Genomic DNA, 27,306 nt, shown 5'->3' on the forward strand with positions numbered 1-27,306 from the left:
TTCGCATCCAGACAGTCTCTGACTTACAGATCTAAATAATAGTGGAGTTAAACGCCAAACGTCTCTAGTGGAGAATTTATAACTATGGTGTAAAATCTCTGCCATTGGTACTGATAAATGTAAATTTCTTCACTCAAAAGTAGTGTCAGAGGGCTGTGGATTCTCAGTTGTGTATATGCTCCAAGATCAGGATTAATGTACATTTTTAGGAAATAGAGGGAATATGGTGATTGAGAAGGAAGCTAGCCTTGAGGTAGAAAGTCAGCTATAATAATGAATATATCAGAACAATTTCAAGAAGCTGTATTCTTTCACCTTCTCAAAATTATGGGTTTTTAAAAAATTTTGATCACAACCCTGCTCCTTTAATAAAGAGTACAGAAATAATCATGGCCTGCCGTTTCCTAATCTGGAATGAGAGAAGGAGCTAATTCCTTTCTTGGTCCAATTCAGTGGCCCTATTTCTTATAATGCTGTAATTTGCTAACCTTTATTGGACTCTTTAGTAAGAACTACAACAACAGGAAATGTTAGGAATAGGTAAAGGCTATTGTTTGCAAAGTCTAATTTTTGAAAGTCAATTCATGCACTGCACATCTTTGAACACTATCAGATTCATCATCCATACCTGTCCTGCCTTTATCTATTTCAGTGAAAGCTTTCATTGTACATCCACACACACATGCTCACAAAGCCATATCTAATTACTGAAAATTAAAAGTACAAGGCTTTTTTATTGCTGTAAATACGAAGATTATTAGTACTTGCCTCCCAAGCCGTATAGCCTGCAACATTGCAATGAACGTTTTATCGGTTTGCCTTCGCACCTCTGTCAGTTCCATGTTCACCTTGATACATTTGTACCAGCTCTTTGCCTAAAGAAATCGCAAGGTACATTTCACTTTATTGTGCAGAGACTCCCAAAACCAGAGTAATGGAACAAATAGGAATATTATTTCCTCCAAATTCTTCCCACTTGTTCAATTAATGATGTACTATGGTATGTGGACACGCCCTGGTGCTCGTGAACCAGATCCCCAGCTAAGAGTAAATAGCCCCACTGCTCTGTGGGTAGCCTCGGGAGAGACGAAGGCTACGGGAGTAAACCCAGGCAGCAAATTCAGAGAGGAGCCCTTAAGGCGGCTGGACACCATTGAACATCCTTCTGGCAGCTCCTGCAGCCAAGCTGGTGCCAAGCATATTGCTTCAGAGTTTTTCTTTGGACTATACTGGTGAGGTCGAGAGGGGGAGCTTAACAACTGGGCATCTCAGGATCTCCATACCTTCCACCCAGGCTTGTGATGATGATCATCACCCATTATCCTTCGAGACAGATGGTTGCCAACCACCACAACTATGATTGCAGTTCCTACATCTGTTCTATCTTCTACTTTTCTTTGTCTGTCCTCTCATCATGGAAGGCAATAAATTATTTTAGAACTTTCAGCTCTAAATAACCAGGTGTTATTTTAATATCCTACCTCATCCAAAATCCTAATAAATCAGAACACCCCCCCCCCAATTTTCGTTAGAGCAAACAACACACACTCTCCCACTTCCATCAAGTAGTTGTTTTATTTCTACATTTCAGAGTCTTAATCTGGGTCACAGACAAAAATCAATAAGCAGCAAGTATCCTCGCAACTTCATTGGTTAAAGGAGTGACTATTTTGCAGACAGCTGATGCTGGCCATTTAGATAAACTTAAAAATAGTGTCTTGTTAAAAGTTGATCAGATTGTGACAATAGCAATGATATATTTACTCAAGTAGTAAAACGTGTTTTGTACTGCACATCGATAATTTTGGATCCAGGCCATTAAAGGAAAAGAAATCCTCTCAGTAACTATTAACCATTTTGCATCTAGGACATGCACTGTGACTGATGCCCAATCCTAAATACATTCAATTACATTGGGAACTGCAGGGAAAACATGAAGACGATGAATTTCTTTCCTTCTACCCTACCTCAAAGTTACTGGGTTGCCTCAAAATTAATGTTTAACATTTTCAACTTCTTACCTGGAAACAAAACTTATATTTTTCCTTGCCGTGAGTCACAGGAGGAAGCTGTAGAAAATCTCCACAAATTATCAACTGGATTCCACCAAAAGGCTCATTGCACTTTCGAACAATCCTGCAAAAGGAAAAGGGAACAGTGATATCGGTTTAGGTACTGAGCGACTGCCTGAGAATAGGAAGGAGGGGGAACGTTGACTCTGACCATGAGAGGCCTGCATCGGGCATTTTCATGTCTTACAAGGCGCAGATTGGAACTCCTCGCACAGACACCAGAGCAATGTCATCCAAAATATTTCAGGAAGAACTTAATCATTATTACACCAATTTATGAACATTGGATTAAGTTAACTCAGGATGTTGAGACACTCTGTGGCCACTTTTTTTAAATTAAAAAAATGGTACCTCCTATTTGTGGTCTTCTGCTGCTGTAGCCCATCCACTTCAAGGTTTGATGTGTCGTGTATTCAGAGATGCTGTTCTGCACCACCACTGTTGTAATGCATGGTTATTTGAATTACCTTCCCCTTCTTGTCAGCATGAACCCATCTGGCCACTCTCCTCTAACCTCTCTCATTAACAAAGTGTTTTCACCTACAGAACTGCCCCTTGCTGGATTTTTTTAAGTTTTCTGCCAAGCTCTGAGCAAGGTTTCCCAACCTGGGATTCATGACATTAAAAATGGTTGGAAACTCCTGCCTTAGCAACTGTTCTGTGTAAAAATCCCAGGAGTCAGCAGTTTCTGAAATACTCAAGTCACTTTGTCTGACACCAACAATCATTCCATGGTCAAAGCCACTTAGATCACATTTCTTCTCCATTCTGATGTTTGGTCTGAACATCAACTGAAACTCTTAACCATGTCTGCGTGCTTTTATGCATTGAGTTGCTGCCACATGATCTGCTGATTCGATATTTGCATTAACAAACAACGTACCTAATGGCTGCTGAGTGTATGTAGCTACATAATATTCTTTTTTAAAAATCACCACTAAAAATAAGTGGTTGACAGTACAAGTCAAGATTATGGAGTTATTACTATATTTTACAGCACTATTGTCCATAAGTAATCAGCAACAATCAACAATTTCCATTTGTTACCGATTGGTGACAAGCCATCACAGAAAGCATAGTTTATTTCATATTATATCATAAATGTCATTCATTTATAAAGCCTTTGATAATCACATATATTTTAATTTTATACATGAACAGCAAGAAGTGAAACAGAGGCAGAGTCAAAACAAAAGCCTGGCACCAGCCAAAGAAATTAAATTAGGATGGGATAAATAAGAGCAAAGTTAAAGTGAGTAACAAAACAGAAAAGGGACCTTGGAAATAAAACAGACATCCCACCCTGCAAAAACTCATTTCAGGGAGGCAGCACCATCAATTTGCAGGAGACTCCCAGAACTTCCAGGAGGGGTGGGATGTCTGCAATAGAGTAGCTCCTTAGCAGCTAGCCAGCTAGTTTAAATAACGTTCGCTATGCTAATGAACGAATGACACCTGTTAAACTCACCTCAACATGTCTTTTACAGTCTTAACCCACCATGGGCAATAGAAAAGTCACTGTTTCAAACAGTGCAGCGAGCAACACTGTCATTATTTTTGACCCCTATTAGGCAGGGGTACACTTTAGTGTAGTCTGGAGTGACGTACATTTCATATATTTTTTGGAACACTCTGCCACTCTGACTTTTCTTGGATCTCTCTCTCTCTCTCTCTCTCACACAATGTCTCTTCCAGGACATTGTATATAATTTACAGACATCAGGGAGCCCCTATTAATATGCGGGAGACTCTTGGAACTTCCAGGAGAGGTGGGATGTCTGATAAAAGGAAGGAATTTTGGAATGCACACTCCAGGAGACTGGTGCTACAACCACCAATACCAGACCAAAGAGCAGAAGCTGCAGTCGGGGACAGGAAGGGAAAAATATTTTCTTTTTGTTACAGAGAAAAGGCGGCCCATGGTCACGCCTGGAGGATAATTTCAAATTGAAAGTGGTTAGAGGGTTGGAAGTAAAGGCATATAACAAACGATAAAAATGATGAATGAAGTAGACTTTGTTGTACGGGGGAGGACATGGGTACCTGAGACTTCTGGAAAAACTGAACTTGAATGGTTGGTGAAGGAAACCAACAAGGAGAGAACTGCAAAAAGTCAAATCTGGAAGAGGCAGAAGAATAGTTTTGACAGTAGATGAGTTACAGCAAGGTGCAGTCTGTTATGCCGAGGATTTTGGATCAAATGTTCATCTCTAGGGGAAACAGAATGCCAAGGTTATTAAATCTTAGTCAGTCTAAGACAGCAAAGGAGCAGAATTAAAATCAGTAGCAAGGGTATTTATATGATCTTTAGTATGTCTTAATGAAGCAGTGCTTGAAATTGCCAGTGCATGTTTGAAAGACAACTTATATTTTTGGTGACATCACCAAATTAGGCCTTTTATAATGCTTGTAGGATAAATTGCATAACCATCATGTACTTGGACAGAAAGAAGTTGAGAAACTAATATCTCATCCTAGGCAACAGTGACCCCTGCATATATTTGAAAGAGCACAGATATTATTACTAACACATAATAGTAGTCAGAAACTAAGCAAATTATATACATAACAAGCACCTTGGTGTGATGATTAACAAGTAAAATAATAAAGTGTAATGGGGGCATTATTAGTGAACATCCAACTGATATGTAAAATTGATCTCCTGTGCTACTGTGCGAAAGTACAATGAAAGGCTGGATACTTTCTCACAAGGAAGGTGGACAATATTTATCAGTCAGATGTTCACACACCTTTGAACGGTCACCATTACAGATCAGTATCCTTTTTACAAGACCAGAGAGAAATGAGAGGCACATAGCATGCCCTTTTAACTGTATGATGTACCTTGCCACAGCTTCAAGCTTGTCAAAGAATTCTCCTTCTATCATTGAAATTTCATCTATGATGAGGTGCCTGCAGTTTAGCCAGTGACTGAGGATCCCGGGTCTTTGTGCCAACTCCACACATTGTTGCAGAGAAGCTTTTCCTGATCCAATTCCTGTAGACACAATAGATCCAAAATCTGTTGTATACCTCGGGAAGCATGGTATTGAATGCTGCCTTTTCAATACCTCAATCTCAAATCGGTAAGTAAATATCTTCCACTTAGCTAGTACGAACAATTTGAAATATAACAGAAAACACGTGAAATCCTGAATGATTCAAATCGATGACCACTCTTCATCTGACATTGGCACCTTGGTTCATTCGGATTGTTACTTTTTATTATGTAACACCATTGAAATGTTTAGGAAATTTCCAGTTGCCTCAGCAATTCCCTTCATCATTAAACTAGTAAAAGTGTCTGATCATGTGGTAATCTCCAAACCCTCATGAGCCCATAACAGGAAGGCCTTCCCATTAACTTCTTGTAACTAATTGAAAAACAAAAAAATATAGTTTAATCAAATCACAATTCATCGTAAGGGAAGAGTGTTGAAAACTTAACTAAAGGCCAATAGAGATATTAGAATACTTAGATCTGCAGAGTTACTCACACTAAGCTATTAACTATAGCCTCTGCTGAAAATGGTAAAATATTGCAGGGGTAGAGTGAATATATATAACTTTGCAATGGGCAAGAGGGATGTGCATATATACGTACATACTGAGCAGTGTGAATTTGTTCCATTTACTGAATCCAGTGATTTGATTTAGTTTCTAAGTACAGTACATTGGTAAATTATCAGTATTTTATCCTCCCTCATCTGTGATTTTCTTAGATGGTCTTCTCAGAAAGACCATCTGAATCCATTCAGTCCAGAGTCAATACTGGCTCATACAACAGTATCCATTCCTCCATTGTCTTCCCAGAGTCTATCTCTTTCTATCACTTATTGCACCTGCCTGCACAATTCCCCCTGATAACATATTCTAGACCCAGACAATGCAAACACACACAAAAAAAAACAACTTACTAATTTCTGGTTCCCTGTTAGTTACTTTCATTCTAGATCCTCCAGTTTTTGAACTTTCTGCCAGGGATCATCTTTCAAATCCTGGTCATTAATTTCTTTCCTAACTTCTTACAATCAGTCTTTAGGATCACAATCTTTTATTACTTGTGTCATTAGTGCTGATGTGGATGATAACCTCTGATTATCGATCCCCTTCCCCCAAGGCAAAATTTGATACATTTGAACTTACTGCCAATAGAAATGCAATGAAATGAACAGTAACAGCTGGAACAAAGTGGAGGTTACGGTTGGAATGATATCAAAGACAGCCATGCCTGTTTCAGTTCTTCTACTGTAGTAAACTAATTAGTCTATTCCCAAGTCTTCACCTGTAGGTTTCTTGTTTTCGAGTATTTTTCCAATTTTCTTTTCTAAAGGTTACCCCCGAATGTGTAGCCAGGATCATTTACAAACAGGCCACTGCTCTGGAAAATAAATGTTCTGCTCGTGCTGGCTAAGATTCCTTTGTCAGTTAGCTTAAATTGGTGTCTTCTTGTTCTGACCGTTTACAGTGAAATTAAGTCAGCACAATTATTCTCCACGGGCGTTCATGATTTGAACATGAGAATGGCACCAATAATCAGGATTTTCAGTTCTCTGAAGAGACTAGAGAAGTGTGGTTGCTTCTCCTTAGAATAAAGAATGTTAACCAATCTCCTTTTTATATTCTCTACCTCGAGAAAGGCTCCAAGGGGATCACAACCTCGTCGTGACTTGGAGGCTTGAGTGCGTCAGTGACCTGGAGAGCTATGTTGGCTAGAGTCGGAGCTTCCTGCTTTGGCTCTCTGTAGGGTCACCCACACCAAACAGGTCAAAGGTTGGAGGCCAGACTAACAGTGGTCCACTGGTCCTCCAGGTTTGGGGGTTCAGCTCAGGGCCAACAACCCTGACTGGTAAAACAAAATTGCGTTGGAAACTGCAATGAAGATCCTTCTATATCTGAGTGTGATGGTATTCCTGAGTCTCCTCCCAGGACTTGCATGACTGACAGTAGTGAAAACCGGAAGGAAGTTACTGACATGATGAAGGTAGCTCTGACAACCGTCAGAGATGGAGGACCTTCATTGCTGCCCTAAATGCCAACAGCATAATGGGCAATAGGTACCCCAAGAAAGAGTACTCAAACTTCTTCAGAGAACTGAAATTGCTAATCCCTAGTAAAATAATAAATTAATCAGGATTCAACCCAGAATCTTGACATCTGTCCCAAAGTTTGTTGCCCAGAACTGAATACAATAGGTTAACTGAGGCCCAAGGATTATCTGGACTTCCTTATTCATTTACGATTAATATACCAATATCTTTCAAATAAGTCAAAGAGCCCATTTTTTTGCATGCAGAATCTTGCCACATTGAAAGTTTAGCATTCCTGTTGTTCCTGCACGGCTTTTAATATTATACTAGTTATTTCATAATGATTCTGCCCATTTTTCCTATTGTAACATAACCACTTTATACTTCTACTAAATTTTATTCACCAATTGCCAGCTGCCGTGGAACTACAATTATATCAGTTTTGGGGAATAATAAGGAAATGCCACATTGGTCATTTCACTTTTAGCTGGAGCTCCCATTCATTTGGAGAAGATTGAACAGACTTACTTTCAAGTGGATAAGTGTTTGAAACACGGTAATAACTGGAGTGATGGGAAGAGTGATAATGAAAATTTGAAGATACAAGAAAAAACCAAATAAATGAGGACTCTAAACCTTTCCAGATGATGAAAATTTATTTCAGTGGACCAAAAAAAGTCAAAAAAAATTATGCTTATTAAAACAATGAGCACTAACTTATTCATAGGGTGTGACAGAGGAAAGTTCCTGTGTAATTTTTCTTTTTTATGAAATGTATTCCTGTGGCAAAGTTTTCAACGTATAGTTCCTCAGTCCTGATCCTTCACTTGTTTACCACATACGATGGTGCACAACTGACCTGCAAATGCATGAAGAGTTGTGCCTCCGATATGACAGGCAGCCACCCCAGTACTGGCAGTGGTATACGTACACTTCGGTGGCAATGCTCCCACAATCCTCTTCAGTAAGAAAGATTTCCCAGTACCTTGAACAAAATTTTTTTAAAAATGATTGGAAAAGTACAAATTCATATACATTCTGTGGGATGAAACAGTGAAATTTTATCCAAGATGTAAAAAGAGTTAGGAAACCGTGTCAGTTCTGATTTTTGCCCGAGATCCAACCTTACAAGAAAGAGGTGACCAGTGGTGTGCCTCAGGGATCTGTTCTGGGACCCCTACTCTTTGCGATTTTTATAAATGACCTGGATGAGGAAGTGGAGGGATGGGTTAGTAAATTTGCTGAATGCACAAAGGTTGGGGGTGTTGTGGATAGTGTGGAGGACTGTCAGAGGTTACAATGGGTCATTAATAGGATGCAAAACTGGGCTGAGAAGTGGCAGATGGATTTCAACCCAGATAAGTGAGGTGGTTCATTTGGTAGGTCAAATATGATGGCAGAATATAGCATTAATGTTAAGACTTTTGGCAGTGTGGAGGATCAGAGGGATCTTGGGGTCCGAGTCCACAGGACACTCAAAGCTGCGACGCAGTTTGACTCTGTGGTTAAGAAGGCATTCGGTGCATTGGCCTTCATCAGTCGTGGGATTGAGTTTAAGAGCCAAGAGGTAATGTTGCAGCTATATAGGACCCTGGTCAGACCCCACTTGGAGTACTGTGCTCAATTCTAGTTGCCTCACTATAGGAAGGATGTGGAAACCATAGAAAGGATGCAGAGGAGATTTACAAGGATGTTGCCTGGATTGGAGAGCATGCCTTATGAGAATAGGTTGAGTGAACTCGGCCTTTTCTCCTTGAAGTGACGGAGGATGAGAGGTGACCTGATAGAGGGGTACAAGATAATGACAGGCATTAATCGTGTGGATAATCAAAGGCTTTTCCTAGGGCTGAAATGGCTAGCATGAGGGGAATTAGTTTTAAAGCGCTTGGAAGCGGGTACAGAGGAGATGTCAGGGTAAGTTTTTTAAAAAATATACGCAGAGAGTGAGGAGTGCATGGAATTGGCTGCCGGCAGCGGTGGTGGGGGCGGAAATGATAGGGTCTTTTAAGAGAGTCCTGGATGGCTACATGGAGCTTAGAAAAATAGAGGGCTATGGGTAAAGCCTAGGTAGTTCTAAGGTAGGGACATGTTCGGCACAGCTTTGCGGGCCGAAGGGCCTGTATTGTGTCGTATGTTTTCTATGTTTCTAATCAGCTATCTTAATTTCTGTGCAGCACTTCCATTTACAGAGCTTCACTTGTTGAAATTAATCAAGTATAAAATATTTGGACCGTAGATTTGTAATGACAACATTTCATATTTCTTTAAGATAGGAGGCTATTGAGCATCAAATCTACATTGGTTCTCAGTGCAATCCCCATTCCCCCATTAGATGTTGCTGCACCCCACTTTCCCTGCATTTCCATCAACTCACTCCAGATTTTATTTCCCACCTGTTTACTAGGGGCAATACTGACTTATTAATCTACCGATGTGCACATTCTCGTGGTCACAAGAAAGTTTGCTAACTCCGCACAGAGAACACAGGAAGTCAGAAATGAATCCAGTCACTGTGGCTATGAGGCAGCTCAGCACAAGACAAAACCTGTAATTAATTTTGCAATCCTTCCTCACAGACAACAGGGAAAGGATAAGCCTAGCCTGGATTTCAGATCTCTGACAATGACACTCTCCCACCCCAGACTAGTCTATGCTATTCTTCATTTGACAGATTCCTGTCAGGAAAATGCTAATTCAGCTAGAGAGAGCAAGAGATAAGATTTGAGACTAGAAGAGGGAATAAAATGATCTTCAGAAATGCATTGGATGATATTTGCACTCTGAATAACCTCAATATTTCCAGGCTCTCTATCCCCAGCCCTAGAAGAAGTTAATTCTTTATATTTCATTTATTCAGACTCACAACCCTGACTTGAAAAATCACAATATTTTTTGTAAAGAAAAGGTCTGCCTCTACACCCATTAAATTACCAGCACTTCCAGTGAAGAAGACATTCTTTCCTTTAAGGACCATGGCAAGGACGTGTGATTGTTCCTTTGAGAGCCTCCTTCCCACTGGCATTGACAAGATGGGCTTTTTGGTGGGTTTCAGTTCCGTACTCTGCAACAGAACAGTATACAACATTTAAAGGATTTTTGGAATTCTCTAGCCCCATCGTCTCTTCACTGACTCACCAAATATAGTAAGCTCAAGTTATCCAGGTATTTGTCTGCAGACACTTAGAGACAGCAAATGCTTTATCAGCTTGCAATTCTAATACACATCATATAACTTTGCATTGCAAAGAGGGAGAGTGGAGATGTTATGCTGACAAGGAAGGGTTCATGGCCAAGAAATGATCTTTAAATATTTTGCTTGAAGGACCAGCATTAAGCATTTCCACTTCAGACATGGGAAAAATCAGAGCTCTCGTTCTTTCTACATTTTACATTAAAATTAATATACTGATAAAAAAAACAATTTTGTGCTTTTCAAAATGGTAAACCACTTAACCGCAATGACTAAATTGTGCTGCTAGAGCAACTTTGCTTGTTTGTAAATGGCATGGAATGGCAACACTTAAAAGATAGAGAGCAATGATTTACTTATTATGGAGCCATCTATTATTAACACTAAAACAATAGGGCTAGAAATTTCTTATAGTGTTAAAGCATTATTGGCAGTACTCCAACATTGTTTTTAGTGGCATCAAGCAGCTTAGCCTTCAACCATGTGGCTCACACTGAGTTTCTCTGTGTAACATTATACTGTGTCAGTTTGTGAGGTGCTGCTACGTGGACCTATTGCAAAATATTGTAACTGTCAGAATTTAAACTAGCAGTTTCAATGTTAGCAAGCAGCTGTTAAATGGGTGTACCTAAAGCAGCTACTGAGATGTCTGATTCTGCAGTAACAGGAGGAGAGCAAGAGGATGCTCATAGATATTCTGAAAGACCTTGAAAAGCTGAGGAATGGTACCCACAGAAGGTACTTCTATTGAATACAGAGCTCACAAAGGCACTCAGGAATACAGCTCCTGGAAATCGCCGGGGAGGTCTCTACAGGAATAATACAACGTGGCTGCAATTTATGAAAGTCAGCAGTTCAGTGGAGCCTACAAATCGGGTGGTTGCCCTGCCCACCCTGTCTGCTCCAGATGAAAACATAGATGAAATATCTTCTCATCGTGTGTGGAGTTTATGTGAGCTCTTCAAAGCACAAGAAGCAAACTGGGAGAGGTGACCAGAGATCAGTAGCAGCAGACTGCACCAATTCCAAGGCTAGGAAGTGGGAGGTGTCCAGGACCTGACCTATAAGGTCAATGTGGTCCAGGCACTGCAGTAACAGTGGTCCTGCAACATCAGATTTGCAGAGCAATAATTGATACCGCAGGAGATCCCTGGTCATGCTGACAAAAAAAGAATGCAGTTTGAATATTAGTCCCTTAAATATCACTGTTAAAAGGAAAGCAAGGTTAATAAAAGTTAATTAGTCTGTAAGCATATGTCATGTTTCAGACAGGCAAAGTCAAAGAATGAGATTGGTAATTTACTTTGGTATTACAGAATTGATATCACTTGCAGTTTTCTCAGGGAAAAAAATGGTGAAACTGCAAAGAAAATCCAACTCTCAATGAAAGCAACATTTACTGTGTGATCATCTGTTGCAAGAACTAATATAAATTTCCCCATTAGGTGCTAAAGCACCTAGAAATGTGTACAATATTGTTCTACAGATTAAGCAGATGTACAACTGTGTGAAGAAGTTTCCTGCCCGTTGAGTCTGGATAAACTGTAGGCCAGCCAGCAACACCATAAGATTTTACCTGTCAATGACCCCTGTCTCTGATACACTCCAATATTTAAGACAATCCATCTAATACTAGGTATTCACTTAACTACCAGCTCAACGTGGGCCACACAGAGTCAACTGAGTTTGTAGCAGAGGAAGATGCTGAGTCCAACCCCCAGGCCAAAATGGGCATATTCATTGGATAAAGGGACATTATACAGTAATTTTCTTCCAAATGGTAAGTATTAACTGCTCTGAAAAGTAGGATCAGCAAGCTTTTCAAAAATCACACTTGATAGATTCATGTTTGTTATAAGCATCAAAGCGTATGCTGGGTAAAGTGAATTCTTATGTAGAAGAACATAGAAACATAGAAAACCTACAGCACAATACAGGCCCTTTGGCCCACAAAGTTGTGCCAAACATGTCCCTACCTTAGAAATTACTAGGCTTATCTATAGCCCTCAATTTTACTAAGCTCCATGTACCTATCTAAACGTCTCTTAGAAGACCCTATCATATCTGCCTCCACCACCGTTGCCGGCAGCCCACTCCACGCACTTACCACTCTGAGTAAAAAAACTTGCCCCTGACATCTCCTCTGTACCTATTCCCCTGCACCTTAAACCTGTGTCCTCTTGTGGCAACCATTTCAGCCCTGGGAAAAAGCCTTTGACTATCCACACAATCAATTCCTCTCATCATCTTATACACCTCTATCCAGTCACCTCTCATCCTCTGTTGCTCCAAGGAGAAAAGGCCGAGTTCACTCAACCTATTCTCATAAGGCATGCTCTCCAATCCAGGCAACATCCTTGTAAATCTTCTCTGCACCCTTTCTATGGCTTCCACATCCTTCCTGTAGTGAGGCGACCAGAACTGAGCACAGTACTCCAAGTGGGATCTGACCAGGGTCCTATATAGCTGCAACATTACCTCTCAGCTCCTAAATTCAATTCCATGATTGATGAAGGCCAATACACTGTACGCCTCCTTAACCACAGAGTCAACCTGCACAGTTGCTTTGAGCATTCTATGGACTCAGACCCCAAGATCTCTCTGATCCTCCACACTGCCAAGAGTCTTACCATTATTACTATATTCTCCCATCATATTTACCTACCAAAATGAACCACCTCACACTTACTGTGGCATACAAAAGTTTGGGCACTCCTGGTCAAAATTTCTGTTACTGTGAATAGCTAAGTGAGTAAAAGATGAACTGATTTCCAAAAGGCATAAAGTTAAAGATGACACATTTCTTTAATATTTCAAACCTTTTTTATTTCCATCTTTTACAGTTTCAAAATAACAAAAAAGGAAAAGGGCCCGAAGCAAACGTTTGGGCACCCAGCATGGCAGTACTTAGTAACACCCCCTTTGGCAAGTATCACAGCTTGTAAACGCTTTTTGTAGCCAGCTAAGAGTCTTTCAGTTCTTGTTTGGGGGGGATTTTCGCCCATTCTTCCTGGCAAAAGGATTCTAGTTCTGTGAGGTACTTGGGCCGTCTTGCATGCACTGCTCTTTTGAGGTCTATCCACAGATTTTCAATGATGTTTAGGTCGGGGGACTGTGAGAGCCATGGCAAAACCTTCAGTTTGCACCTCTTGAGGTAGTCCATTATGGATTTTGAGGTGTGTTTAGGTTCATTATCCTGTTGTAGAAGCCATCCTCTTTTCATCTTTGGACACACACACACACACACACACACACACACACACACACACACACACACACACACACACACACACACACACACACACACACACACTTACTTCCAGAATTTGCTGGTATTTAATTGAATTCATTCTTTCCTCTACCAAATGTTCCCCGTGCCACTGACTGCAACACAAGCCCAAAGCATGATCGATCCACCCCCGTGCTTAACAGTTGGAGAGGGGTTCTTTTCATGAAATTCTTCACCCTTTTTTCTCCAAACATACCTTTGCTCATTGCAGCCAAAAAGTTCTACTCAAAAGGTTCAAAGGGACATCTAAACAAGCCTGATGCATTTTGGAAGCAAGTCCTGTGGACTGATGAAGTTAAAATAGAACTTTTTGGCTGCAATGAGCAAAGGTATGTTTGGAGAAAAAAGGGTGCAGAATTTCATGAAAAGAACCCCTCTCCAACTGTTAAGCACGGGGGTGGATCGATCATGCTTTAGGCTTGTGTTGCAGCCAGTGGCATGGGGAACATTTGGTAGAGGAAAGAATGAATTCAATTAAATACCAGCAAATTCTGGAAGCAAACATCACACCGTCTGTAAAAAAGCCGAAGATGAAAAGAGGATGGCTTCTACAACAGGATAATGATCCTAAACACACCTCAAAATCCACAATGGACTACCTCAAGAGGTGCAAGCTGAAGGTTTTGCCATGGCCCTCACAGTCCCCTGACCTAAACATCATCGAGAATCTGTGGACAGACCTCAAAAGAGCAGTGCATGCAAGACAGCCCAAGAATCTCACAGAACTAGAATCCTTTTGCCAGGAAGAATGGGTGAAAATCCCCCAAACAAGAATTGAAAGACTCTTAGCTGGCTACAAAAAGCATTTACAAGCTGTGATACCTGCCAAAGGGGGCGTTACTAAGTACTGACCATGCAGGGTGCCCAAACTTTTGCTTTGGGCCCTTTTCCTTTTTTGATATTTTGAAACTGTAAAAGATGGAAATAAAAACACTTTCTTGTTTAAAATATTAAAGAAATGTGTCATCTTTAACTTTATGCCTTTTGGAAATTAGTTCATCTTTCACTCGCTTAGCTATTCACAGCAACAGAAATTTTGACCAGGGGTACCCAAACTTTTGCATGCCACTGTATCTGGGTTGAACTCCATCTGCCACTTCTCAGCCCAGTTTTGCATCCTATCAATGTCCCGCTGTAACCTCTGACAGCCCTCCACACTATCCACAACACCTCCAACTTTTGTGTCATCAGCAAACTTACTAACCCATCCTTCAGTTAGTCCTGACGAAGGGTCTCAGCCCGAAACGTCGACTGTACCCCTTCCTAGAGATGCTGCCTGGCCTGCTGCGTTCACCAGCAACTTTGATGTGTGTTACTAACCCATCCCTCCACTTCCTCATCCAGGTCATTTATAAAAAAGAAAATCACAAAGAGTAATGTCCCAGAACAGATCCCCGAGGCACCCCACTGGTGACTGACCTCCATGCAGAATATGACCTGTCTACAACCACTCTTTGCCTTCTGTGGGCAAGCCAGTTCTGAATCCACAAAGCAATGTCCCCTTGGATCCCATGCCTTCTTACTTTCTCAATAAGCCTTGCATGGGGTACCTTATCAAATGCCTTGCTGAAATCCATATACACTACATCTACTGCTCTTCCTTCATCAATGTGTTTAGTCACATCCTCAAAAAATTCAATTAGGCTCGTAAGGCACGACCTGCCCTTGGCAAAGCCATGCTGACTACTGCTAATCATATTATGCCTCTCCAAATGTTCATATATCCTGCCTTTCAGGATCTTGTCCATCAACTTACCATCCACTGTGGTAAGACTCACTGCTCTACAATTTCCTGGGCTATCTCTACTCCCTTTCTTGAACAAAGGAACAACATTGACAACCCTCCAATCCTCCGGAACCTCTCCCGACCTATTGATGATGCAAAGATCATCGCCAGAGGATCAGCAATCTCTTCCCTCGCCTCCCACAGTAGCCTGGAGCACATCTCATCCGGTCCCGGTAACTTATCCAATTTGATGCTTTTACGTTGGAGAAGAAGTAGTTATAGGGCTGATCTGGTTCCTGGCCATTCCAGCACACTTCAATCGGAATGATTATACGAGTAAGAGAAAAAAAAAAGTGTTTTTTTTTAAAAACCTACTTTTCTCTCAGTACATGTGAAAAAGCCTCAGCTTTTAAATATTCAATAGTGGCTATATAAGTTGAATTTAAATGCAGTCAAAACTGGTATGATCAGTCCACATTAGGGCCTCCTGGCTAATCATCAAAAGATGAACAGCCTTTCTATTAAAGAATAAAACATCCCTGCAATTAAGTTTTAAAAGTTGTTTCCCATCTATATGCGGTTCCAGAATGAATAATTTATAAAACTTTATGTAGCCCCCCTGGCCACCCTCAGGGTCGCTCGGCTCGCTGTCGTCTAGGGAAACAGCCTCGGCCCCGGCAAACTGGGTAATTAGTTTGTGTGGATGCTGTGTGAGGTACCCCAACCCACCCAAATAACAGACAATACACCAGATGCAATTAAATGATATACAGTTTATAGATATTACTGGAACTATATAATTAAAAGAGAATAAAATATAAAAGGAAAATAAAAGGCGCCACACTTATCAAAGTTCAATCTCTTCATGCACAAACACCGTTGGAGCTCAAGGACCTTCTTCTTCACCCTGCAACCCCCTCGGACCACCTCGACCGGCCGCCTGGGACCAACAACGGTGGTCAACCAGACGCTCCACACGAATCCGTCTCCGTCTCCTTGCCGAACGTCCCGCTTGGGGTCCGACCCCGTTAGCGGACTCACAGCACCTCGTCCATCCTCTGTCTCGCTCTCCCGCCTTCTGCCCCCAAAACCCCCTCGCAAACAGTATCTTCAAATACACCAAAACCATAACAACTATCCCAATTGGTTAATAACGTATTTCTTATCACCCTCTAAACCACAACAAGCTGCTAGCGCAAACTTTCTCAGCGTTTAAGACAACAAAACCGCATTCCCCAGATTAACATAACAAAGACGCCATTTTAATTAGCCTCCGCTGTAACATAAAAATCGAAACCCCCTTACATTTATAAAAACAGTCGCAGATGAGTATGTCTCCACAAAATCATTGAGTTTTGCCCAACCAGAAGCCCTGGATGAACCATGAGATCTGCAATCTGCTGAGGGCCAGATCAGTGGGATCCGGTCTGGTGACCAAATCACACTCAAGAAGTCCAGGTACTATCTCCACAGTGCCATCTCATGAGTGAAGTCCATTCCAGACTAGACTTGAATCACTGAAGGTTGCTCAACAGCTGTAGCAGAACTTGAATGCTATTACCTCTTACAAAGTGTAAGCAAATGACATAAGTGTCAACAGGGCTTCACTCTCAGATTAGCTCAGCGCCTTCTACACTTGCTTTGACTGTCAAAACAAGGAGGATCCTTCCTGAACTCCCACAGCCCCTGGTGATCCTGTGATTTCAGTCTGAGGCAGACATGAGAGCAGCCTTTAGGAGGGTGAACTTACAGAAAGCATCTGACCCAGGCAGGGTACCTGGCTGAGTCTGAAGACCTCTATTGATCAATTAGCTGGAGTGTTCCCCAATATCCTTAACCTCTTTGAGATATCCAGCTACTTCAAGCAGACTTCAATTATACTGATGCCCAAGAAGAAAACTATCCTGCCTCAGATAACTATCCTGCAGTATCGCTTACATCCACTGTGATGAAGTGTTTTGAGAGGTTGCACTATGGCCCGGTATGGAAACACCATTGCCCTTGAAAGGAAAATCCTACAAACAGTCATGGATACAGCCCAGTCCATCAGAGGTAAAGCCCACCCCACCACTGAGCACTGTTGCAGGCAAGCGGCATCCATCATCAAGGTCACCCACCATCCAGGCTATGCTCTCTTCTCACTGTTGCAAGAATAAGATACAGGAGCCTCAGGACCCACACACCATCAGGTTCAGGAACAATTATTACCCCTCTACCATCAGGCTCTTGAATCAGTGGGGATAACTTCACTTGCCCCATCACTGAACTGTTCCCACAGCCTATTAACTTAATTTCAAGGTTTCTTCATCTTATGTTCTTAACATTTAATGCTCATTTATTATTACTACATTTTTCTTCTCTTTTGTATTTGCAGTTTGTTGTCTTTTGCATATTGCATATGTGTGGCCTTTCACTGATTCTATTACATTTCTTGGACTTACTGTGTATGCCCACAAGAAATCAAATCGCTGGGTTGTATATGGTGACATGTGTACTTTGACAATAAATTTACTTTGAACAAGATAGATGGGCAAACCGTCAACGCGGCCCCACTTACAATTACAAGGAGACAGATATATGGGAGCCACAAAGGGAGACTATACAAATACTTTCTCCTCAGTAAAAGAAACATTCAGTTTGATTAAAACCCATTTGTTGACAATCTACCTGGCATGAGAAAGCACTATAATATACCACAGCTCCCGCATCACTCATCCAGTCAACCATCTGTTGTATTCCTAATGGCATTTTGTCCTGAAATCAAAAACTAAGTAGAAAACATAGAAATGTATTGCACAACCACAGGCTCTTTGGCCCACAGTGACATGTCAACTTATCTGCCTGCACATGACCCATATCATTCCATTCCCTGTATGTTCTTTTGCCTGTCTAAATGCCTCTTAATCGACACCACTTCACCACCACCCCTGGTAGCATGCTCTAGGCACCTATTATTCTGTGTGTAAAAGAAATGAGGAGGAAAAGATTACAAACCAGGCAGTTTTCTGATGAATTTGTCCTTGACCGCTTGATCTGCTTGTTTGGACCAGTGTTACCCATTTGATTCTTCAGTCCTTTCGTAGAAGTTGGTGACTGCACATTGCCCTGCAATGGACGCTTATTCGCTCTTTCAACGTCCTGCACCTGCACAGGGCTAATTGTGTCAAAAGTGCGTGGAAGGGTGGAGAGCAGTCGAGTTCGATCACTGACTGGCTTGCTGATCTTCTTCTCTGCAGCATATTTAATGGATAACGTTTTGAAAAGTATTTTCAGTTTGTCCGGTGGGCAGTTCGAAATTAGTATCTGAATATTTTCAGGCATCAGTTTGACAGTACTTTTCCCATCCCGAATGAAGCGGGTAAAAAGCTGGATTTCACGCAAGACAAAAGTTTGTGACAATTTCCCATCATTCACAAGAAGAACAAGCTCTCGAAATTCATTGCGCCCAAGGGTGACACTGGCATTATGGATATTTTTGCGTTTGGTAGCTTGACCAGCCTGATTGAGGTATTCCACTGTGACACTGCACTGGACCTCCACACCTGAAGCAGGGAACATGCTACCCCAGAGACAAAAGCTGCAGAAATTAGAAATAAAACTTAGTTACCAGATCATAGAGAGTTACAGCATGAAAACAGGTTCTTTGCCTACTGGGTGTACAAAACTGTATTTGAGCCATTTACACTAATCCTGTGTTATACTCTTCACATCCTCATGAACACCCACCAGATTCTACACACTAGTGACAATTCATAGTGATTATTTAACCAGCCAACCCACGTACATTTGAGATGTGGAAGGAAAACAGGAACACAGAGGTGTGATGGTATTGGGTATGCTGGCATTTGCTGAAGGCTCTAAACTCAAAGATCTTAAGCCTTACCGGATATAAATAGCCACAAATACTCTAACCAAGGGAGATAATACTGTAACTACCTAATCTTCAAAGACTAGTTTACTTCCCTGTTTATTCTCCATGGCAAGTTTTAGCTGCCAATACCCACCGTTTGAGCAGTGGGTCCCTCCTGCTTACTAAGGAGACAATATTTCCAGCTAACAAAATGTTTAAAACAGTTCATTTATTTTCAGTGATACACATTTGAATTCAAACATTCTCAAAGCACGTTTAAAACTCAAAAGGACATCTATCTTAAAAGTTTGTTTCCCAATTAGAAACTGTTTCTAAAACACAAAGCATTTCTTAAACTCAAAGGATTTCAAAAGCACAGGTACAATTCCTACAAATTAAAAATACTAGCAAGTCATCTGTTACTGAAACCAAAGCCAGAGGAATGGATTCTTCTTGATGAACTTCAACCACTCCTAATAAACCTGAATCGCTCACCATACTTATACCCTTTCTCTACCACTTCAGTAACTTCATAGGCATATGATGTTTCCTCAGATGTCCTTTCAACACGGTCTAAAAGCATTTTGGAGACAAGGTTCTTCAGCTACCTACATTTATACTGTAAAGCTATGAAGCTAACTTCCTTGAGAACATAAAACCTCCCAAATGTAAACACAAATTTATTGATATGCTAAATATCATCTATCTGTTGTGCAAGCTTCTTTGAACCAAATAACTTAAAAGTCAGTTTGTCTGTTTGAATCAACCCAAATTAAGGAACCCTTTGTCTTGTACTGCGCAGAAGGACTAATAAAGCAAGTGTAGTAAGCTAAACTTTACTTCTCCCAAACAGATTGTCTACTACCCACAAAGCTTGTTTGCAAAGTTGGACTTTAGACAACCCTTTTTTTAACTAAAGGTGATTAGTGCTGACTAATTCTGAAGACCGACTTCCCTTTGCGACCAGAAGTCAAACAACTGATAGCTGGAAGTTTACTTAAATCTGTTTGTGATCCTAGAAGTGGCAGGTACTGTGTTTAGAAAGCAAGATTAGCTAACAAACAAGAGAAAGGAGTCTACTGGCCAAGAAGTGAATATCCATCACCGAGGAAAGCCACATAGTAAGTGGGGGTACGTGGAAACTCCACAGCGCGCACCCAGCGTCAGGAAGGAGCTATAGTCTCCGACGCTGCCAGACAGCCCAAACTACACATTATTCCTGTAACATTTATTGTTAGAGTAGATCAAACCACATTTCACATTTTCCATACAAGAACGGAAAATATCCTAATAACACTAGTACAACGAGAATTACAATGGCGAAAACGGACGGGGGAAAGTCTAAGATTGATAGAGTAAGGGTGAACGAGTGTTTAAACAACTAAATGGTTGATAAGGGAAGCTTGAGCAAGGGAATGGAAGTAATTAACGTAATAGACATCCTACCGACTGAAATTTACTTCCTGGATCTGAATTGGTTTCTAAGTTTCATTCCTATTTCTAGTTCACCTGCAGTCTGTAGATTTAGGTGACTGTATACACGCCGGGTAGTTTCTTCTGTTCTTTCTCCATCCTCACAGACTCATGTCAGCTTCCAGCGTTACCCCAGTACAGCTTCACTCCATCAACCAGCGGATCTTTGCCGGTGCAACATAGAAAGCTTCAACTTTATTGACGCACTGAGAATAAAGGACAATTCACTTACCTTCTCCCTACCCTAACTTTTTACAATACACCCCACTATGGATATGCATTTATTTGTCCCCACGACATCCGCTGTAATTTTCAAATTGCCCGGCGTGAATTGAGCCAATCAAAGCAAGGCGCTTTAAACTTCAAACCAATCACATTTGTGTCCACCGGGTCAAAGGTTGAAATCGCTGTTATGACGTTACTGCGCTGGGTTCTGCTGTAATTCATTGGGGCAAAGAGTGAAATGTACTGAGGGTTGGAAATCGACGTTTTAACTGTTGTAACGCGGCTCTCGTTTAGAGTTTATACTTTTATCAGATGCATTTTTAAAAAAAAAAATCTATATCTCACTTTCTGGTGTCTTCCCTCTTCTTTTTCAATCCTGAAGAAGGGTCTCGGCTCGAAACGTTCCCTGTTTATTCATTTCCATATGTGTTGTCTGACCTGCTGAGTTCCTCTAGCATTTTGTGTATCTTCCTTTGGGTTTCCAGTATCTGTAGACATTCTCGTGTCCATCTCTCGGTTTTCACAACAGGGACGAACTAGAGAAATGGTGAAACTTTCGAAAGTTTGGAGCATGGTATTTGTATTCGCTGGATTAACTTTATGTAATAAACAGGGTAGATGATAAGAAACCGTTACATTGTTATTCAGTACGTTTTTTAAAAAGCTGCAATGTTTTACCTGCGTTTTAATTAAAGTCTTTAGTAAGACCATTAAGCAAAAAAGGGGAGGGGCGCACAATCATTGTCGAGGTGACTTATTACTTTGTATGCAGCCTTTAACTGTGCGTCGATTTTCCGGTGCTTTTCACTTCAGTATTATTGGATGTGTTTTACTGTTAAATGTGAGGCATTTAGCTAGGATATCTAATAGAGGAAAAAAGCAAATACCGTTGCTGGAAAGCCAAAGCATAGTAGGAAGTTATATCTGGTGTGAAAATAGACAATGCTTGAAATACTGTGGATTGTCTGTAAAAAGAGAGCTAGAGTGTCAGGTCAATGTCTCCAAATCTAGTTCACTTCAACTACATGTATGCCCTTTCGCTGGAAACCTGTCTTCTTTCACTTTTGCCCCTTTTTCAAATAATAATGAGGCCGCCTACAGAGAGGAAGTCATCAACCTGACACAGTGGTATCAAGAAAACAACCTCTCCCTTCATGTCTTAAAAACAAAGGAGCCGCTTGAGAACTACAGTAGGAATGGAGGCAGGCTAGCCCCTATTGACATCAATGGATCTAGTGTTGAGAGGGTGAACGGCTTGAATTTCCTCGGCATTAACATCACCGAGGATCTCTGGTTTGTACATACCGGCACATCAGCGCCTCTTTCACCTCAGACGGTTGAAGAAGTTTGGTATGGGTCCCCAAATCCCAAGAGCTTTCTGCAGGGGCACAATTGAGAGCATCCTGACTGGCTGGATAACTGCCTGGTATGGGAACTGTATTTCTCTCAATTGCAGGACTCTGCAGAGAGTGGTGCAGACAGCCCAGCACAACTGTAGATGTGAACTTCCCACTATTCAGGACATTTACAAAGACAGGAGTGTAAAAAGGGCCCGAAGGATCATTGGGGACCCGAGTCACCCCAACCACAAATTGTTCCAGCTGCTACCATCCAGAAAATGGTACCGCAGCATAAAAGCCAGAACCAACAGGCTCCTGGACTGCTTCTTCCACCAGGCCATCGGATTGCTTAATTCATGCTGATGCAACTGTATTTCTATGTTATATTGACTATCCTGTTGTGCATACTATTTATTATAAATTGCACATTGCGCATTTAGATGGAGATGTAACGTAAAGAATTTTACTTATGTATATGAAGGATGTAAATAATAAAGTCAATTCAATTTTGGAAATCGCTTGTATGAACTTGATTTGCCGGAAAAATTATTCAAGATTGTTTAGTGTCATTTCCAGTGAACAAGTATAGAGGAGAATGAAATAATTGAACAAAATATCCTGCTTAATTTACCATTAGTAATTGGCTTGCCACCGCCAGTCTGTTTCAGTCCTCAAATCTAAATGTGTTGAAAATTCCGGGCACCTTGCAGATTGTTGAGTTCTAACTTGTTTTTGGTACTTTTGTAAAAGGGAGAAGCAACAGATACTCAAATTAGTCCCCATGATGGCCCTGGTACATCGTTTAAATATTTTCAGATACTCAGCAATTTCTGTTTGTTCTGCCCTCCTACTTCCTCTTGTAATTCATATCATCTAGAACCTAATCTATAATTTTTAATTATGTGTAGTTATTGTATGCCATGCTTGTTCAGAAGTGTGATGATTTCAGAGATTGCTAACTAGTGCAACACACACAAAATGCTGGTGGAACGCAGCAGGCCAGGCAGCATCTATAGAAAGAAGTACAGTCGACGTTGCGGGTCGGGACCCTTCATCAGAACTAACGGAAAAAAGAGATAGTATGAGATTTGAAAGTGGGAGGGGGAGGGGGAGGGGGGGCGAAATGATAGGGGAAGACAGGAGGAGGAGGGATGAAGCCAAGAGCTGGGAAGTTGATTGGCAAAAGGGATACAAGGCTGGAGAAGGGGGAGTATCATCGGACAGAAGGCCTTGGAAGAAAGACAGGGGGAGGGGAGCACCAGAGGAAGATGGAGAACAGGCAAGGAGTTATTGTGAGAGGGAAAGAGAGAAAAATAAATAATTAGGGATGGGGTACAAGGGGGAGGAGGGGCATTAACGGAATTTAGAGAACTCAATGTTCATGCCATCAGGTTGGACGCTACCCAGATGGAATACAAGGTGTTGTTCCTCTAACCTGAGTGTGGCTTCATCTCGACAGTAGAGGAGGCTATGCCAGCATTTTGTGTGTGTTGCTTGAATTTCCAGCATCTGCAGGTTTTCTCATGTTTGCGTTGATAACTAGTGATTTGGTTGTGAAGTTGATGGAAGAGCTGTGATAAGGGTCATTAATGCTCACTTAAAAAGGAGAGATGGGATCTTTAAATTTTAATGTCACATCTGAAACAGATATAAACTATCAGGAAAGATTATGTGCTCATTTCTTGGAGTAGAGTTTAAACCTAAAACATTATGTGAAAAATAATAAACATTGTTGGTGATATAATTGTGTTGTCACATTAAATCATTTGCTCTTAATCAGAGAAATTATATTGCCTTAGCTTTATGCAACTCCATCCCCATCTTCCCAAATAAGGAAAACTAACTTGTTTCTCCCTTTTCTCTGGTCAGATGAAGGGTTCCAAATTTGAACTTCAAATATTCACTATTACTCTTTTCATGATTTCTACAGGATTGCCAACAGTCTCCAGAATTTTCTGTTTTTATTTTAAACACAAAGCATTCTGACTAGAACAGAGATGAACTATAACTCAAGAAACAAAATCTTTTCTGATTTCTTTAGTAAGAATTCAAATCCCTTTCCCACTGGTGCAAGGAATCTGTGTTAATCAGTGCAAGCTTTGAGTTCCAAGCATTACTCACCAATCTAATATCATTGCTAATCGCAATGTCAGTGTGGATGTATATGTGCAAAGCACTTGAATGCAAAGAATCCTGTAAATCTACTGCTGCAGTACCAGTTCCAGACTGAATATTGTACAACAGATCTGACAAATCAAATCTCAGCATTCTTGAGATGCTGCAAATCCCTAACCTTAACAACCCAGGGATTCATAGAAACATAGGAGACCTACAGCAGAAAACCTACCTTAGAAATTACTAGGCTTACCTTTAGCCCTCTATTTTTCTAAGCTCCATGTACCTATCCGAAAGTCTCTTAAAAGACCCTATCGTATCCACCTCCACCACCATTGCTGGCAGCCCATTCCACGCACTCACCACTCTCTGAGTAATAAAATTTACCCCTGACATCTCCTCTGTACCTACTCCCCAGCACCTTAAACCTATGTCCTCTTGTGGCAACCATTTCAGCCCTGGGTAAAAGCCTCTGACTATCCACACAATCAATGCCTCTCATCATTTTATGCACCTCTGTCAGGTGACCTCTCATCCTCTGTCGCTCCAAGGAGAAAAGGCTGAGTTCACTCAACCAATTCTCATAAGGCATGCTCCCTAATTGAATCCGGAATGACATGCCAAGAGCTGCACTAAGTGTAATGAAGCTACAACACAGTGTAACAAAATACCATCGTTTGATAGATAGAATTAAGGAATCTCCCAGCCTATGCACCACCTTGAGGTCCTGTCGTCCAACCACATCTAACGATGGATAGTGATAGACAATTGAACAACTATTGAGAGGATGAGGTTCTAAGATTATTACTTACTCAATGATAATGGAGTACAGCACATGTTCAACGTACATTTATTATCAAAATATGTACACATTATAAAACCTTGAGGTTTGTCTCCTTATAGGCAGCCACGAAGCAAAAAAATCCGAATAGAACCCATTAAAACAAAAGAAGACCGTCAAACACCCAATGTGAAGAGAGAAAAAATAACACATTGTGCAAACAATAAAAGTAAGCAATAACATTCAGAATGAAAGTGAATCCATAGACACGAAGCCCTGAGCAGTCCACAACCTCAGTGCAGAGCCGAGTTAAACGTCGCAGAGCAGCGAGCAGTACTGGCCCGACCCTCGCCTCGTTCTGACCCCCACCCTTTCAATCTATCTGGCCCAGTTTTTAAATCATTCAACCATCGGGTCATTCCTTGCAGTAGGATACAGACCCTGTTGCATTGATACGCTCTGGGCCTGGACCCTACCGCCACCTGTCAGCCCATGTCCAACCTTCCCAAATCGGCCTGGCACCTAGATCAATCAAACCTCCCTCTTGGTTTAGGTGGACAGGCCTTGAATCTGCCTCTCCTCCTCTCAGCTCACCTCAACTTTGCCTTGTACCAGCACGGTTTGACCCTCAACTCAGCCTCACCTTTACTGGCCTCTCCATTGTTTGCGGTGATCAATTACCATAAATTTTACAATAAAACATGTTATTAATAAAGCATTTAGTTGTATTCTTTGTTTGCTGCCAGCAATAGTCACTGAACTTCCATCAGTGCCAGCTTCAACTGGAATATGAGTGTTAGAGACAAGACAGAAGCATTCACAACACTGTTCAACCAGAAGCATGATATAAGTGATACATTCCACAGAACATCAAACATTACAGCCCAGGACAGGAGCTTCAACCCATGCTGCTGTGCCGACCTTTTAACCTAGTCTAACATAAATCTAATCCATCCCTCCTGCGTAGCCCTCCATTTTTCTATCATCCATGTGCCTATCTAAGAGTTTCCTAAATGCCCTAATGCATCTGGCTCCACCACCACTCCTGACAGAGCTTTCCACTCACCCACCACTTCCTACGTAAAGAACTTACCTCTGACATCCCCTCTGTTTTCCTCCAGTCACATTAAGATTATGGCCCCTTGATTTCGTTTTTACCACCCTGGGGGAAAGGTCTCCATTTATGCCTCTTATCATCATGTACACCTCTATCTCATTCTCCTTCACTCTGAATGGAAGAGCCATAAATTGCTCTCTAATCCAGGCAGCCTTCTGGTAAATCTCCGCACCACGTCTCTGCACCTTCTCTAAAGCTTCCACATCCTTTCTATAATGAGACGAGTGGAACTGAACACAATATTGCAAGTGACCACAATATTCTAATCTTATATTGGAAGGGAAACTCAAATGATCAGATGGTATAAACTGTGGTCATTTAGAAGCTCTGCTTCATTTCAAACCTAATTATTTTTCCTGTATAGGTCCGTATCAGATGACATGCCCATCCCTTTGCAAGCATCTCATCTATTTGATCTATTAGAAAACTTCAATATGTTTTTGTAGCAATGTTCAAATGCTGAATTGGTTTATATTGCCAGAACTTTAAAATGATGTGCACATCACATTATGAGTGCCAACTTTATTAATTCCCAACAGATTAATGATGAGCTTTTGCTGCAATAATGTTAAGCTTCTAGCATCTCTCATTCAACACTTTATTACCCTCTACTATCATATCATCCAGAGATCTTTGCAATAACTCAGTTTAAAAGAATTTGGATACGAGCAAATTCGGGCATTTAAGGAAGGAATTGGAATTAAATAAAGTGACAAAAAGCATTTTAAAATGTTCCATTGAAACATCTGTGATGTAGCTGCAGAATTTTTCTGGGACGTTCTTACAATCCTTCTTTGAGGCTTTGCTTGCTTTTTTGTATTACTGTGTATGCTAGAGTGAATGTTCATACAAATGGCCTCATATACTGACTTTTTGTTTTTATCTTGTGCATTTAGGTAGCATCAGAAATGATCCCATTGAAACCAAAAATTAATTTATCTTGGAAGGATTACAAATATACAGACAAATGAGAGGTGTTGCACTTTGGGAGGACAAACTTTGATAAAGTCCCACATAGGAGATTAGTGGGCAAAATTAGGGCACATGGTATTGGGGGCAGAGTACTAACATGGATTGAAAATTGGCTGGCTGACAGAA

At 41.1% G+C, this 27,306-nt stretch overlaps 1 protein-coding gene across 2 annotated transcripts in view; it reads right to left on the reverse strand.

Moving 5' to 3' along the window:
* pif1 (PIF1 5'-to-3' DNA helicase homolog (S. cerevisiae)) overlaps nucleotides 1-20,924 on the reverse strand; it is a 47,137-nt gene extending 26,213 nt beyond the window's left edge. The window contains exons 1-7 of one of the 2 annotated variants that reach the window (XM_063065017.1): nucleotides 20,863-20,924; nucleotides 18,302-18,884; nucleotides 10,034-10,163; nucleotides 7,962-8,087; nucleotides 4,917-5,070; nucleotides 2,022-2,136; nucleotides 769-875 (exon numbers count right to left, since the gene is read on the reverse strand). In XM_063065017.1, coding sequence (XP_062921087.1) covers nucleotides 769-875; nucleotides 2,022-2,136; nucleotides 4,917-5,070; nucleotides 7,962-8,087; nucleotides 10,034-10,163; nucleotides 18,302-18,865 — 1,196 coding nt within the window. In that variant the 5' untranslated portion in view covers nucleotides 18,866-18,884; nucleotides 20,863-20,924. Of the gene's footprint in view, nucleotides 1-768; nucleotides 876-2,021; nucleotides 2,137-4,916; nucleotides 5,071-7,961; nucleotides 8,088-10,033; nucleotides 10,164-18,301; nucleotides 18,885-20,666 lie in introns of both variants that reach the window. The other variant, XM_063065018.1, reaches the window with a different exon arrangement.
* Between the last annotated feature and the right edge of the window lie 6,382 nt (nucleotides 20,925-27,306).

This window comes from Mobula hypostoma, chromosome 12 (genome assembly GCF_963921235.1).
Source record: "Mobula hypostoma chromosome 12, sMobHyp1.1, whole genome shotgun sequence".
Taxonomy (NCBI): Eukaryota; Metazoa; Chordata; class Chondrichthyes; order Myliobatiformes; family Myliobatidae; genus Mobula; species Mobula hypostoma.